Raw genomic sequence first — 13,092 nt, forward strand, 5'->3', positions numbered from 1 at the left:
TCTAGAATTAAGAGAGAGCATATTTCAGTAACTGGCATCTTGGTGGTTGCTAAGTTGTTTCAGCCCTGTAAGGGGTACTAATGTTTTTTGGTGTTTGAACTCTTGGGACTAGCTAGCTGAAACCATCATGATTTCTCAAGTAAAAGCACATTGTTGGCTAGCTTGTCTGGCTATTGCCAACATAACTACCCTAGTGAATGCTTTTTATTCAGCCATACCTAATTTATTAAAGTAGAGTTACTTTTTTGTTTCATCTCCTTTGTGTTTTCTTGAAACCTCTATTAGGAGTTCATCAGGTATTTCATCTGTACTCCAAGGCTGAAATGTTTCAGCAGCTTCAGCTAGTTCTATATCCTCAGCAGCTTCCAAAAAGCGGATGTCATTTTCATTATCTCCTGTGATACTTGAGCTTTTCTTGGTGTTCAGCTCTCTATTTTCATGTGTTGTCGTTAAAGATTTTCTTTCTGTAAGGTTGTGGTGTGTGTTTGCTTTTTCCTCAATATTTCCATTTTCATCCATTATATACACATATTCTTCATCCTTTTAAAGTAAACAAGTGATTTCAAAAGAAATAGTTATTTGAGGATTATAACTTTTAACCAGGTTTTAAAATATTTATATATTTCATACAACCAGATACAAGTTTATTTTTTTGTTATTGTTACTACCATTGATTGCTTGCCTGCCTTCTAAACCATTGTCTCAAGGCAATTTACAAATAATGAAAAACAGTTAAACATGAAAAACAAAAAAATGAATCTAAAACATTGTTTTCAGAAAGTGCAGACACTGGGTGCCTGTTGTATTGTGAAAGAAATGCTATTCCACAGAGCAGGGCCCCACTAACAACTCTGATCCGAATTATTGTGGAATGGGCTTCTGAGATCTCTGGAACTTGCAGGAAAAACTCTCCCTCAGGTGGCAGCAATCTACTGGGTGACAGGGCAGTCTGATAAGTAACCCGGTCCTGAGCTGTTATAGGGCCTTAAGTCATGCACCAATCAAAGTTGGTGATTTTTATAAATTCAGTAGAGCACCATGTGCTCCAACAAGTATTCATATACAGTAGATGCAAACACTCTTAAATACTGCCTGCTTTGGTGTTTAGAGGCATAAGCCAATAACTGTCTGCAGCTGCCCAACACAACATCTCATGGCTGTTGAAGAAGCTTTCCTTCAATAGGAAAGAGCTAAGCCTCAGTGGGAGACTTTCTAACAGGTTAGTCTTTTAAAGATCCTGAATGCACAAAGCTAAGAGGCCACACATGCAAGTTCACTTGCAAATTAGTTACCAGATTGAGTGTTCACAGATTAAATGATGTCACATATGTGCAGCAGCTCAGAGGCCTACTTTTTGTTCAGATAGTTAATCTATATGTTCAAAAATTGTTATGAAGAGGTGGTTGCCGCCAGTGCTTTTTCTGGGGGTACACATACCCCTAAACATTTTGTGAATCTAAGTTTGGTCTCATGGAGGGGCAGTATTTCAATAAGAGTAGGAAAATGAGAGTAGCCCTAAACATTTTTTTAGAAAAAAAGCCACCAATTCAAGTGGAAAGGGTGCTATTCCACATGGTCAAAGAGCTGTAGTGTAGCTCAGATATATTTTCAAAGTGGTAGATGAAAAGCTAGGAATTCCTTTATTAGGAGGTTAATAGAGGGCACTCTTGCGATTTCTGTCCCAGCAACATGACCCTATATTGCACATTTAGTCATCTGTTATTGCTGGTAAGAAAAAAGTTAAGACACACAACTCTGCTCAGACTTTACTAATTAGACAACAATATTTTGGCACCATACAGTGGCACCTTGGTTTAAGAACAGCTTAGTTTTTTAACATCTTGGATTAAGAATGCTGCAAACCCAGAAGTAGGTGTTTTGGTTTGTGAACTTTGCCTTGGAAGCAGAACATGTTCCGCTTCCTGTTGAGTGTGTTCCATTTGTAAATTGAGTCCCCTGCTGCTCTGGGAAAGCACACCTTGGTTTAACAATGCTTTGGTGTAAGAACAGACTTCTGGAACGGATTAAGTTCGTAAACCAAGATCCCACTGTACTTTCTAACCTAGCTCATGATAGAGCAGGAGCAGTCTACTTGCATTTTCATTAACAATACTTCTGCCAAAATAACACATGGAGAAGGTCTTATTATGAAGTTCTGGCTTTAGTGGGATGTGCTTCCTAGCAGTTGCACAACTGTGCAGACTAAAGGAATTCACAGTTAGATCAGGGGTGGGCTTGCATGACTTTAATGAGAGAAACACAAGCAGTACTACAGTATTCACAACCCCAACTCACAATGAGTAATTTTCAATTCTATGGGCATATTGTACACAAATTGAGAGGAGTTATGCACTTGCACAACCTCAATAATGCAAGCCTATGACAACATCAAGACTGTGCTAATGAAATACTGGTTTTATTTTTAAAAGTAGGCCTGGAATTTTCTCTCTCTTATGTTTGCTCATTTTTCACCTACACAACTCACTTTCTAAACTATTGTTTGCTACAGAAATAGGTCTTGCCAGGATATAACCAAAACATTTCAATATTGCACTGTGAGAAAAGCATACCTCTTTGAAAAGAAATGGGAGGCATACCTCAGCTGGTAGTGGAAAACCTGTTAAATACAAAGAGAGTTTATATTGAATTATAACCATTTAACATTAGTAGCTATAATATTGTAGGTAATACAAAAAAGTACTCACATTCTGACTTGAAGTTTTCTGCTCTGCAAACAGGGTCATGGCATTTTTGATACCAATTCTCACTTTTCAAATCTATTACAATCCTTGAAATAATAGATTTAATAGTTTATGTAAGTTTCAGTCAATGAGAGTGATCTTAATTGCTTTATTTTATAGCCTTGCTACAGATAAATGCTTTGCAGAAAAGGTAATCCTAGTTTTATTAACCTATTGAACAAATTATTATTAGGAAAATACCAAAGTATACATACATTATATTGTTACTTTTGTGAGCTCTGCCAATATTCATGCACCAGCGATACTTGGAGATGTCATATACAAGAAGTTGCTCAAGAGAAAAATAGTTCCATCTTCTTATCCCTGAAAAAAAGAGATGTTCCACTTTGTAAACAACTTCATTATCTTTAGAAATACCACCTCTGCTTGGCCCAAAAATATTCCTTACCTCCTTGAACATTATCTTTATTGACCAAAGAGAGAACGAAGTTATCAATTTCTGGATAAGGTGAGCACTGATATCCTCCTATGGGGTCTATAAAAAAAATTACAAATGTTAATTACTTATTCTTCCATAGCACATACTAAGAAATAAAATATGAACACTGTTAGGAACAGAATTAGGACCTCATTGCCATGGTAAAAAAAAGCAAAAAGCTCCATACCAAAACCATTTCTAGCTTGCCTGTCATAGTACACAAGCAATCATTGACAGATGATGCTAAAACTTGGCCAGGCAGGAGCAGGGCATAACAGAAACATAGCCACTGTTGCATCCACGTCGCTTATGTCAGTTGAGGCAGCAGGCAAAAACCTGTTCGAGGCTACAGCATTCTAGCATTGGCATAGCAATGGCCACCCACCCCTGGTTTGGGCTTTCAGCAGGCTACTGCCAGAGGCTGGAATAATGCTAGCACCACTCCACCAGCTGATTCCAGTGGAGCTGCTCTGGGCCGGATGGAATAATGCAGCCGCCAGCTTCGCATATTAGAGGAATGGAGCCTGAAATGGTATGAACTTCACCTAAGAAAGCTGAATTCCGAGTCTCCTTTCCTCAAGTCTGCACTGAGAAAGTAATAAAATCTAACATGCTTTTCATATCTAGCCTAGTCAGCAGCAGTACAAATTAATCCTGCTTCACATTCCTCCATTTTTAAAATTTCTAATAACGTAACACTTCTGAAAATTTTTGGATTACCTTTTTTGTGTGTGTGTAATACACTGCAATGACCACCGACAGAGCGGTTTAATCAAATACTTGTCAGCAGCTTACAAAATTTTTGTAAATATTTGAAGTATTTACTATGCATAATAATGTTTCAGGATAAACTTCTTCAGGAGCACAGCTAGACATAAATTTCACAATTCAGACATACTCATTTTCACAGCCACATGATGAAATAAAAACATTTTGAAATTTTAAATGCCATAGCATCATTTCCATAACATGAATTAAAATTTATTTTAACACAATTACCCAGACAGCCATTAGAAACACTGCCATCTAAATCCGTAGATTTTTCTTTTGTCTCCTTTGGGTTGTCACTGGACAAAATTTTTAAACTGTCTGAATATCTGAGAAGAAACACAGAGGGAAGAATCTTAATACTTGCAGGATACAAGCATATTTTCCACAGCCACACATCTATAGCCACGCTTTAAACCATGTTAAAAAAAAAGCTCATTATTTTCACTTACTTGGCTATATCAGTGCTTGGAGAAGCAATCAAAAATCATGGATAAAATGACAGATAGAAATAGAACAAGACAACAGGAAAAATTCTGCTTTATACCAACCACCTTCCAAGATTGATAGCCAGATGAGAGGGCAGCTCCTCAAGCCAAGAGGCTTAAACACACCTCAGTCTATCATGACTCTATAAGGCAACATTGCTCCAAATCCTCCAGGATTCCAAGCAGAGGGGGACTAGCATACATAATAATCAGCCATTGCTATTGCAAGTGAAATAATGAACATCCTCAATAATCACTAAAAAGTATTAGGGAAATTAACATTTCAATAAAGTGATATTGTTACCTTACATTACAGATCAAAGAGGAAAGGAAATACTGCTCTTCTATGCAAGAATTCTTTACTGGTTCAGGAACAAATCTGTTATCTTCAGCAATGTCCAAAACAACAGAGTTTCCTGCTTTTGAAGACTTGTATAAGCGAAAGTTTCTGTTCTTTGTATATACTCCTAGAGAAAAAAGGTTATTGGCTGTATCTACAATTGCTTATGCTTTTTGGAATAAAAAAAAATCAACAATTAAATGTGTTTAAGGCCACCAATTTCAATCCATAAACTCTCTTGGAATGAAGCTCTTAATTTATCACTAAATACCTTTTTAACAACAGCTGGGATCTCACTAACGGGTTTTTTGGGGTGTTTTTGTATCTCAAATGAGATTTCCAACATATGAGGGGATTAGAATGTAGAGTCCTGACAATACTTGTGTTTGTGCTGTCAGATGAAGTATGCTTGAAAATACGCAAACACCCTGAGCCAGAAAACACTTATCAAGAGAAGGTAGACTTTATGCAGCAAATGTTTGCCCATGTCCCTGCATATCACATCTATAAATAAAGAATGACTGTGTTCTTACTGCATCCTCCCTCCCCATATGTGAAGTCCCTGACAGCTGTTCTTCATCTTCCCTTTTGGCACTCTTCACATGGGCGGAGAATTGCCCATACCCAAAGTCATACATACAACAGGACCAGATCAGGCCCACCATTTTTAATATCAGCGTTAATCAGCACACAGTGGTCAAATTCACAATGAGTAATTTTGAAATTATCTCCGTACTGAAATAACCAATTGGCAATAAGCTTCTTAAAGCATTACCCATCTACCCTATGCTGTCAACCTTGAAATACATACAAAGGCTACAGCAGGGGTGGTCAACATGGCGCCATCCTTTCATTGTCTGAGTACAGCATCTACCATCCCCATCCATAGCTATACTGGCTGGGGCTCCTGGAAGTTGTAGCCTGACAATACCTAAAGGGCCCCAGCTACTGCAGATTTTCAGAAAAACCTGCCAGCTCTCCTGTTAAGGCATAAATAAAATGTTCCCAGGTTCTTCACATATGCAAAAATATTACCATAGAGCTGTGTATTAAATGTGCATTTATATTTACCAAGATCTACGAACAACTGCTTTTCTCCATGTTTACCATTCACTATTAGAAAAGAAAGATCTGGATTTTCTTTCCATTGAGATGCACCATTTCCCAAAGAACCGTTTGCGCTAAGTTGCCTACTATGAGACACATCCTTGGTGACAGTCTGGTTTTCAAGAGAGCTGGGCAAATCAGTGGCAGCTTTGCAACTCTGAGAATGAGAAACCACCTGTTTCTCTGGAACCATTGTGTCTCTTTTCCTAGTTAAAAGAACAGCAGGTTGCAAAATTTTTCTTAAAAAGTTACCTAAAAAAATAGAATGGGGAAATTTGAGAGATCAACAATAGGAAAGTTAAACAATCTAAGAATCAACATGCAATTGCTTGCCTAATAGGAAATACTGAATCTTTATAAATGGGGGGGGGGGACAGCATGCACTGTACGAATTCCCTTTTCCAAGATTTTACTAACAGCTTATCCAGTTAGCTGGTGGTTAGAATACAAACAAAAGTATAGAAATAACCCTATGACATTAGCTGGCATGCTGCAGGAAGCTAGCAATACACAACCCACACCAAACCAGCCATGAGGGCAAGGGCACCAGTGCAGAGTTGAATAACTTGCACAATGAACCTCTGTAAGCTGGAAGTACTGAGTCTGCGTGTTACTATTATTTACACTCTTTGTCCAAGGAGCTCAAGGTTCTTCCAGAACATTTTATCCTCTTAACGATCCCTTGAGGTTGGTTAGACTGAGAGACAGTCTGGTCCAAGTTCAGTCAACTTCATGGCTGAGTGAGGATTTGAACCTGTCTTCCTGCTCCTAGTCAGACACTTTAACCAATGAAGCATGTGAGCCACACTTGCCAACTGGCTGTATATACAGCCCAACTTGTTAGATATAAAAAATTGATAATATAAATTCATATCCACTACCTTAAAATGGTTGCAAATCAATTTTGCATGCATTTGAAATAAATTGTGCTTACCTATATGAATATTATTCTTAAATGCAGCATTGTGGAGCAAAAATATTAAGTGGCAACTAAATTTTTCTTTGGTGCTGGAATCCAGATTCAAAACATCTTCAACTGAACATTTTATTCCATAGTGTTCATCAATTTTTTTACAAATGAACTGAAAGACACAGTGAAATTCTCCCTTTATCATTTTGTCTCCTATTAATTATTAAACTTGTTAATGCCTTATTACCCAATAAGTATCCACACTACTTACAACATATTTTAAACATTGCCATAAGTAAAAACATAAGATAATATAAACATATTTAAAAGACCTGATATGCCAAATTAACCGGCACAAAAAATGGCTTCATTTCATAGCTTTTAGAAAAACTAACACAGAAAATTTCAAATACAGCAAAATACAAGTAAGTATGTTTATGACTTAAGATTTAACTTGGTATATGACTTTAAGCTCATTGACTCCACTGAAATTGGGCATTCTTAAGCCACAATACTTTGTGCTCCTGCAGGAAGGTCCGTCGGACATTTGGCTTCCAAAAATATTTTGCAAACCGGAACACTCACTTCTGTGTTTGTGGCGTTCAGGAGCCAAAACGTTTGATAACTAAGCTGTTCGAAAACCAAGGTACGACTGTACTCTGTAACAGTATCCTATTGCAGTAACAGTATTTAAAAATATAGTTATTTTATGTTTTCATTGATTACAAAGATGATGAAAAGCCAAATAAATAGTCCCATCCAAGACATCTGGTAGAAAAAGCCCTCCTCCAACTCAGGGGTACTTACTTCTATGTGTTGGTCATGGGGAGAGAGACAGTGGTCAGTTTTCCCTTTAAGCCACAGCCCTTTCTGTTTCATGGAATGCTGCTCTTGAGAAACCCCTGGGCTTTGGGAGCGAGTTTGCAAGGGGTACAGCAAGCAGGTGAGTGGGAGCCGAAAAGGCCCTGGGCATATGTAGTACATTACACATAGCCCTTTGATTGTTGGCCAGTCCAGTTCAGATGGATTGATAGTCCCTTATACTGTGGCCAAAAAATGCCTTTTTGGTCAAGCAACACTTCAAAGGTTTTAGGCCTCATCTCCAGACCTTCCTCTTTTACACAGCGCATGGGAAATCAACCACACTGTCCCTCTTCACCCAGCCTCAGAAAGACTCAGACTTTCCACTTCTGTCAAAAGGGCACATCTTATGACTACGTACTGAAACAGAGACGGCTGCTATTTCCCCCAGTGTGCTCCAACTTTCATACCGTCCACTAAACTTCTTTTTTTGAAACTTTAAGACTAGGCACTCTTCTTTGGTAAAATAAAAGTATTATATGTTACTTGAAATTTCGAAGTACCAACACCAAAGTCTGCTCACACTAAATTCCCTCACAATTGATACTACTACTTCTCAAGTGCTTAAGACTAGATATAAAGGTCATGGCATGTCTTGCCCAATACCTTGCAGGATTAGATTTTAAACTAACAGATGATGGTGTAGCATTTGTTTGAATCACCAAAGAACAAGATTCTACTGCCTCCCTTAGTGGCTTATTTCATTGTTAAAATTCCATTATACCGAGCATATTCCCCGAATGTTTTGCCTAAATCTATATTCCTTATTACTTTAATATTACCTCTATCAAGTCTGCTACCATCTGTTTCCCATCAGCTTCTTGATTAGCTGGTATGTAGAATTCCAAATCAAAGTAAAGTTTGCAAACAGCTTCTTCTGGAATAACCTCATAACAATGCATAAGGCTTGTTTCATTATATGTTCTAGATTAAAGGGAGGATCACAATAATTTATATTCATTGCAAGTACAATTCTCAGATTACACCAAAAACTCCAAATTATTTTAAATAAAATTGTGGTTACTTTACATTGCTATTGCCTTGCATGCAGGAGATAACCTCTGTGAAATGCAAATGGAACCTTCTGAAAGGCCAAACAGAAAAGAACCCTTATTGTCTGGAAAAACCCATAGCATCCTATTGATGAACACAGCTGTTTATCATCAAATTTGGAACGAGGAACTCTAAACTATAAAAAAATATATAGTTTGGAAACACTCTGAGTTTTCCCCTGCTCCAAAAATATGTCCCAGTTCTTTATGTGTATGGTTTTACAGAAAGCCACTACACAGTTGAAGAACACAAAAGCACAAAGATGTGCTGGCTGAGTGAGCCTATCTAAGTAAAGCTGCATAACTGTTGCAAGGAGCTTATACCAGAAGTGAACTAATGTGGCAACAGATGTCAGGCGCTACACCAGCACTCATGTTGTTGAGTGAGGTCAAAGGTGCAAAAGATGCGCCCACATATTTATTTATTTATTTTTAGTTTCCTTTTTGGAAGAAAAAGAAAATATACCCTCAATCTAATAAAAATCTAATGAAAAGTTGAATGTTCTGTCACACTGGGGGGGAAACACAAATGAATATACAGTGGTACCTTGGTTCTTGAACGTAATTCGTTCCAGAAGTCAGTTCGACTTCCGAAACGTTAAAAAAAAGGCGTGGCTTCCGATTGGCCAGGCACCCCGGAAACAATAGCCGACAACTGCATCGGACGTTTGGCTTCCAAAAAACGTTCGAAAACCGGAACACTTCCAGGTGCCGAAATGTTCAAGTACCAAGGCGTTTGAGAACCAAGGTTCCACTGCATAGGCTTGGTTCCAGGAGCATCCCAAGCAGAATTCCACTCAGGAGGTGCTCTAGTCAGCAGAGGAAGGAAAGCAGACTATTACAGAATCCCATTTCCCCTTCCAATCCTTAGTGCTCTCCAAAAATCTGCTTCACATGATTGGGGGACCTACTGGAACACTGTGAAAAGTGATGCTAGGGGCTTCTGGGGAACTCAGCAAAAGTTCCCCCTCACCTTGTCTTCTCTCAGTGTGATCCCACTGCTGGATCAAAGGTGTAAGGTAGGAGCCCTTCCATCTCCCAAAGGCAAAGTCTGGATTCAACTTCTAAACTGCAATGGCTGCAACCATACACACATCTACATGGGGGTAAGTGCCATTGAACGTAGGGGAACTTATTCAAAGTAAACACACAAAGGTTTGGGTTACATCAATATAGGAACATAAATCGTTCTGAGTACAGTATTTGTTTTTCAGATACTTGCCTATAATAAAACCAAAGCTCTGTGTATGTTGTCACAAGATAAATCCTTTGCTTGTTTTCTGCATTCTTTTCCAAAGCAAATACATGAACATCCTTTAAAAATTAAAAAAAAACTCAATCAACAAATCAAAGTACCCAAAGCCAAGTCATTTCTCAATTATAAATGTGCTATAACAAAAACTTAACATGTGCAAGGCACATTGCTGGCAAAGCCACATTCTAATCATTAACCATCATACCTGTTTACAAGTTTTGGCAAAGTTAAATGCTTGAGTTTGCCGATGAAATAGCTTCCAAACTGGGGTTGCTTGCCATGGTTTGGACAACTGCGGTTTGTAACGTGGACAGAGAGGCCGTCGTTTATACGAAGATGCTAGCTCCTCAATATCCTTTAGCCTTTCTTCCCATTTTCTCTTTGTCTGTTCTAAAGCAATCAAAATATCAAGTTTGTATTCAACCAAGAGTTCCATTTATAAATAATTTACCATTTATAAATTTACCATTTATAAACAAGCGAAGCTCATGATCATTTTCAGATAGTTATTATACAACATAGCCCAGAGGTTGGATGCAGGATTGACTCTTACTGTCTTCTTGACCAGAGATGAAATTGTGGCATTGGTAAATGGGTGGTGCAAATAAGCAAAGAAGCATGCAAGTACAGTGGTACCTCGGGTTAAGTACTTAATTCGTTCCGGAGGTCCGTTCTTAACCTGAAACTGTTCTTAACCTGAAGCACCACTTTAGCTAATGGGGCCTCCCGCTGCCGCCGTGCCGCTGCTGCACAATTTCTGTTCTCATCCTGAAGCAAAGTTCTTAACCTGAAGCACGATTTCTGTGTTAGCGGAGTCATTAACCTGAAGCGTATGTAACCTGAGGCACCACTGTACAGACTTAACCACTTCCAGAATCAATTGAAACCATTGACCAGTAAGACAAGGTGCTTGCTTATTTTGAAGTTTCAGCTTATCCTGTATCTTAAGAGACACTTGGGAAGTGCATAGATAGATATTTCACAGGCTAACTGGGTTGGTGGACATGCAAACGATATGTCTAGCATCAGCAGTACATTCAACAGAGGACACAACCCACTTCTTACAATTTATTTAGCTACTGGGTATTGATATTATTAGAAAGCTCAAACATATTGGGAAAGGTGCACATAGACCACACTTTCTACTTTAAAATATACATTAAGCAGGGATTCAGTCCTTTGCTGGTTGCTGCTCATGTATAAGACAGAAAGCTGGTGTATATAAACATGCACTTCTTAAAAATAGGGCTGCATTTGACACACCACTCTTAACACTAAATTGTTCAAAGTACATATTTTAATGTCAAGCCATTACATCCTTCAGCAAGCATGTCATGTTCCACCAGAAAATCAGTTTTAAAGGTGGAAGTATTAATACACGTGATCATGAAACAGGACATTAGTCCAGTGATGCAGATATGATGCAAATATGTCTGTGTATATATATGGATCATGTCATTCTCATCATATATTCAGTCCAGTATCCTATGTTCTCAATTTGCATTTCCCACCTTATATTTCAGAATATACACATATATTTACTGGGTTGGATCCAAAGAATTTGGACCCAGCAGCTCTTCCACAAACAGAAGGGACTTTTGCTGATTTCCTCTACTTGCAGCCCTAACATCCTGTCCCAGAAAGTCCTCCAACCCTCTGAAGCAGATTTTCAAGGGGCACAGGAAAAATGAGGCACCAAGACCACCTAATTCCGTGTGATGTCTCCTCACAGAATTCTGGAACGAACCACTAATGTCAACTGAATCAAATAAATTATTCTGAATCAGCAGCGATTTTATCTGCAAGAAGTTTTAATCATGCTTAATACTGCTAAGTTTAATGTAAATATTTTCAGAACTTGGAATAGTGGACTTACTGGTGCTCATGATACCTTTCTTGCAGAGAAGTAATCAGTCTTTATCCTACTTTGAGACAGCAAACACACTGAGGGGAAAATACCTGTAAAAACGTAGACTATTAATATGCTGAATATGAGAAATGGTTAATTTCCTTCATAAGTGTAAATCACCCCATGGTTGAGCTAACTGCAGGTGCAAAAACAGCCAAGCCAGTTGCTATGGTAAAGACCCAGTGCCCCAACTATATCTGTGATTGACACATCAGCTCAGTAGTAAAGTCTGTTAGTTGTCCAGTGCTGGACTTATTTAGAGCAATGTGTACTATACAAATACAAAGTATTTGTATACAGTAGTACTCATTTGTATAGTGCACATATAGTACACGGTACACATACGTTGTGCAACGGGGCCCAAAATCCACTTGGCACCCAGACCATATGCAAAGGAAATGCAAATAGGCCTTCCAGCGCGCGCGCACACACACACACACACACAAAGGGTTTCAGGTTCCTATAAGCCAGATCTTTCCAAACTTTTCATGTTGGTGACACTCTGTTTAGACATGCATCATTTCGTGACACAGTAATTCAGTTTTACTAGCAAACCGGAGGTTAAACTAACCCCTTTCCAGCCCCGGGAGGAGCGTGCGGAGCGTTCGCACGACACACTGCAGCCAACACACTAATGCATGGGTAGGCAACCTAAGGCCCGGGGGCTGGATCTGGCCCAATCGCCTTCTAAATCCAGCCCAGAGACGGTCCGGGAATCAGCGTGGTTTCACATGAGTGGAATGTGTCCTTTTATTTAAAATACATCTCTGGGTTATTTGTGGGGCCTGCCTGGTGTTTTTACATACCTACTAATAGGTATCTAAAGCCATTTGCACATAACAAAATATGTATTATATCAAAGTAATTGTTGAACTGAAATACAATTAAGAAGTGAAAGGGGGGGCAAGAGAGTGGGGCCCTAAGCTATAGCTTGTTTAGCTTATACGTCAATCCGGCACTGATGGGGAGTGAACCGCATCGCAGCTGCCCCCCTACCTACCTCTAAGAAGAGAGCGTGGGGAGGAGAGCAGCTGCAGCCCCGCAGCCGCTTCCGAAGAGGAGTGGCTTTGCGCGCGCAAAAGAGGGAGCCGACGGGCGGTTTCCCGCGCTTTCCATTGGACAAACTTCCTTGTTGCTGGGGCCGTCGCCGTTGCTAGGGCAGCTTCCTCGCCTTCTTCCTTTCCTCCTCCTCCTCCTCCTCCTCTTGGGGCGGGGCTGAGGG

At 39.2% G+C, this 13,092-nt stretch overlaps 1 protein-coding gene across 2 annotated transcripts; it reads right to left on the bottom strand.

Annotated features, from left to right (window-relative positions):
* Positions 1 to 221: 221 nt before the first annotated feature.
* Positions 222 to 13,087, bottom strand: PRIMPOL (primase and DNA directed polymerase). Of its 2 annotated transcripts, XM_053402521.1 has the most exons (14): positions 12,871 to 12,969; positions 11,838 to 11,920; positions 10,167 to 10,351; positions 9,929 to 10,020; positions 8,437 to 8,578; positions 6,818 to 6,965; positions 5,848 to 6,135; positions 4,741 to 4,903; positions 4,180 to 4,277; positions 3,151 to 3,237; positions 2,957 to 3,065; positions 2,706 to 2,788; positions 2,571 to 2,617; positions 222 to 540 (listed from the first exon to the last, which is right to left on the bottom strand). In XM_053402521.1, exons 2-14 carry the CDS (start codon positions 11,845 to 11,847, stop codon positions 238 to 240), a joined length of 1,755 nt encoding a protein of 584 aa, XP_053258496.1. In that variant the 5' UTR covers positions 11,848 to 11,920; positions 12,871 to 12,969; the 3' UTR covers positions 222 to 237. The 2 variants fall into 2 exon arrangements, with proteins under 2 accessions (XP_053258496.1, XP_053258497.1); XM_053402522.1 differs by lacking the exon at positions 11,838 to 11,920 and having other exon boundaries at positions 12,871 to 13,087.
* Between the last annotated feature and the right edge of the window lie 5 nt (positions 13,088 to 13,092).

The sequence above is a fragment of the Podarcis raffonei genome, chromosome 9, assembly GCF_027172205.1.
Source record: "Podarcis raffonei isolate rPodRaf1 chromosome 9, rPodRaf1.pri, whole genome shotgun sequence".
NCBI classification, from domain to species: domain Eukaryota; kingdom Metazoa; phylum Chordata; class Lepidosauria; order Squamata; family Lacertidae; genus Podarcis; species Podarcis raffonei.